Source organism: Centroberyx gerrardi, chromosome 24 (assembly GCF_048128805.1).
Source record: "Centroberyx gerrardi isolate f3 chromosome 24, fCenGer3.hap1.cur.20231027, whole genome shotgun sequence".
NCBI classification, from domain to species: domain Eukaryota; kingdom Metazoa; phylum Chordata; class Actinopteri; order Beryciformes; family Berycidae; genus Centroberyx; species Centroberyx gerrardi.
In genome coordinates this window covers 21,925,547-21,928,395 of record NC_136020.1, presented here as the reverse complement: position 1 = coordinate 21,928,395, position 2,849 = coordinate 21,925,547, and the positions used below count along the sequence as shown (strand labels likewise).

At 41.9% G+C, this 2,849-nt stretch overlaps 1 protein-coding gene across 1 annotated transcript; it reads right to left on the bottom strand.

The window, feature by feature from the left end:
• Positions 1 to 1,197: 1,197 nt before the first annotated feature.
• Positions 1,198 to 2,556, bottom strand: LOC144538088 (E3 ubiquitin-protein ligase TRIM47-like). Its single transcript, XM_078281927.1, has 3 exons — positions 1,796 to 2,556; positions 1,471 to 1,588; positions 1,198 to 1,296 (listed from the first exon to the last, which is right to left on the bottom strand). Exons 1-3 carry the CDS (start codon positions 2,554 to 2,556, stop codon positions 1,198 to 1,200), a joined length of 978 nt encoding a protein of 325 aa, XP_078138053.1.
• Between the last annotated feature and the right edge of the window lie 293 nt (positions 2,557 to 2,849).

The window sequence follows — 2,849 nt, the reverse complement described above, 5'->3', positions numbered from 1 at the left end:
TAGAGGGCTTTCAGCTGGTGGATGCTGCCCTCTGGCGGCCATATTGGAGGTCCACAGCTCACGGCAACAATGGCTGACAACAGCTGATTGTGTTTCTAATCTTATGATTTGGCGTCTCATCAGTGTGGAATAGACCAGATTCATTTCTGTGCTCTAACTGCCAATTACCTTTAGAACAATAACATTTTTTAAGCTTTGATATCAATCAAATATTAAATAATTTAAGCATTCTGGTAAATAGCAGTCATGTAACCATACAAGTGTGTTCCATCTGTTTTTATTCATTCAAAAACAAAAAATCTTTATATCTGAGGAAGAAATTGCAGAATTACTTCTTTTTCATGAACTGCTCTTCAGTAATTGTGTCAACATACAAAGCTCAGAATATGTACAATGATCTGACAATAATAATACATTTTTAATTCATCAGCTAGACATGTTTAAGTGATTTTAACAAATGCTTCTGGTTTCTGATATGACATTATTGTGCAGAGTTATTAGATCAGAATAGATTAGATTAAACTTTAATGATCCCTGTGGGGAAATTAATCTTTTGCAGTATTAAATTGTAATAGGTTACATAAATAAAAACAGGATATAAATGAGAAAAGAGCATTCACCATTTCAACCAGAATCTGTAATCAAACGTTTACTGTATTCAACTTTAACAAACATTGTTTTTTTATTACAAGTTTTGCCATGAAGTAGAAAGTTATAAAGTGTTTTTTTGTTTTTTTAATTACAATTCTTCAACATTAAAATGACTTAACAGTTACCTGAAAAAAATAGGAAAACATATATTCTTCCCTTGAATATGTAAATGTGTTATCTTAAATATTAATGAATCCTATCTGAGAAAAACTAATGATTAGTCTAATCTGTGTGATTGACAGGAGAGATGATCAGAGGGGCGGAGTTTTTACCACCATCATTAACACAGGGTCTGAAGATTGGGTAGAGTTTCTCAGTGAAGGTGCAGCCAGTAAAGGAGTAGATAAGAGCTGCAGCATCTACGTCATAAAAGGAGACCAGACCCTCCTCATAATCCACAAACACCCCCACCTTCTGAGGCTTCGATTTCACAGAGAGGAGGACAGGAGGGTCAGTATTAGCTTTGTACTCATTTCCATAAACCAAACACAGAGTCCACTGGCCATTCTTGGGACTCCTGATTTTTTCCTTCCTGTTCATCGACAATCAGATGCCAAATCTTTCTACCTCCACCCGAAGCGCGTTGTCGCCTCCGACGTGTGGGATAGAGGGGAGCCGATGGGTGTCCACTACCTTGGGAATATGCTGAAAAAGATCAGCGAAGAGTTGATTACACTTAATTTCTATCGGCTAATAAAGACATGACAGTCTAATAATTTTGTATGAAACTAAATAGTATTGTCTCCCTCCATCCCCAAAATATAATAAATATCCTTATCATTTACCTTTCAGGTGGGTCTTTTGCAGGTCTACACAAACCACAGCCTCCAAAGCATCGCTGTAGGTCGGCTCTCGGATGCCAGGATTGAGAGTCACATCTTCTGCATACTGCTGGACCCTCTTCAGCTCAACAGCAAGCAATTTCTCCATCTCTTTCCTGAGAGTCTCCTCCAGCTGAGCCACAGCTCTCCTCACAGTCTCCCCACATGATGAGCGATGGACACTGACCTCTGTCCAGTCCTTGGTGTGTGGAGGAGTGTTCAGGGATGGGAGGCTTTGGAGGAGGTGGAGGTGGTCTTCAGTGCGTGAGAGCTGCTCCACCTCAGCGGTTCTCTTCATCAGCTCAGAGATTTCCTGTTCCAGCTCTTTGATGAAGCCTTCAGCCTGTTTCTCTGTTGTTTTCTGCTTCTCTTGGATCGTCTCAATGAGCTCAGCCTGGCCTCTCTCCACAGACTGCATCAGAGCGGTGAAGACCCGCACACTGTCTGCTATCTCTCTGTCTGCATCTTCCTCGCTGAGCTCTACTGAGTGTTTGATCTCCTCAATCTTCAGTCGTCTCTCCTGGATCATCGTCCCCAGCTCAGCCTTCTTTCCATCATATTCTTCTTCCATAGGAACAATTTGATGTAACTTGTGGTCTGACTCCAGCGGTCTGTCATGCTTCTTACACATCCTGCCTTCCAGGTCCTCCACAGGATCGATCAGCTTGTGTCTTTTCAGGCCCGTCATTCTCTGATGAGGCTCCAGGTGAGTCTCACAGTAGGAGGCCAGACACACCAGGCAGGACTTCAGGGCCTTCAGTTTGGTCCCAGTGCAGACGTCACAGGGAACTTCTCCTGGTTTGGCACATCGTTGGTCTGGGCAGCTGCTGGCTTTCATCTGAGCTGACTTTCTGGACTGAGCAGCCATCTCAGATATGAAAATATTGACCTGCAGCAGAGGTCTTGTGTCGAAAAGCTTTTTACACATGGGACACTGGCACTGGACACTAATATCCCAGTGCTGTGTGATGCAGTTTTTGCAGAAGCTGTGTCCACATGGTATGGAGACTGGATCAGTGAACACATCCAGACAGATGGAGCACAGAAACTGCTCTTCAGATAGGAGACTGCTGGCAGCGGACATATCTAGACACTGAGACCTAAAGTGAAAGTGTGAAATAACAACATTGTTATACATAACTGGGAAATATTTATATAAATTATACAACAGGTAGTTCTGACCAAGCAATCTGATTGGTCAACTAGACATTTAGAACGTGATCAAATCAGCATGACAGCACACCTAGCCGTGCTCATCACTAAAAATATTACTATTATACTACATATATTTTTATACAATATAATATATTTAAATATAACTCTGTTCAGCCTTGATGTTACTAGACGCTCTGGCATCCTCCATCAGCTGTGCCGGTG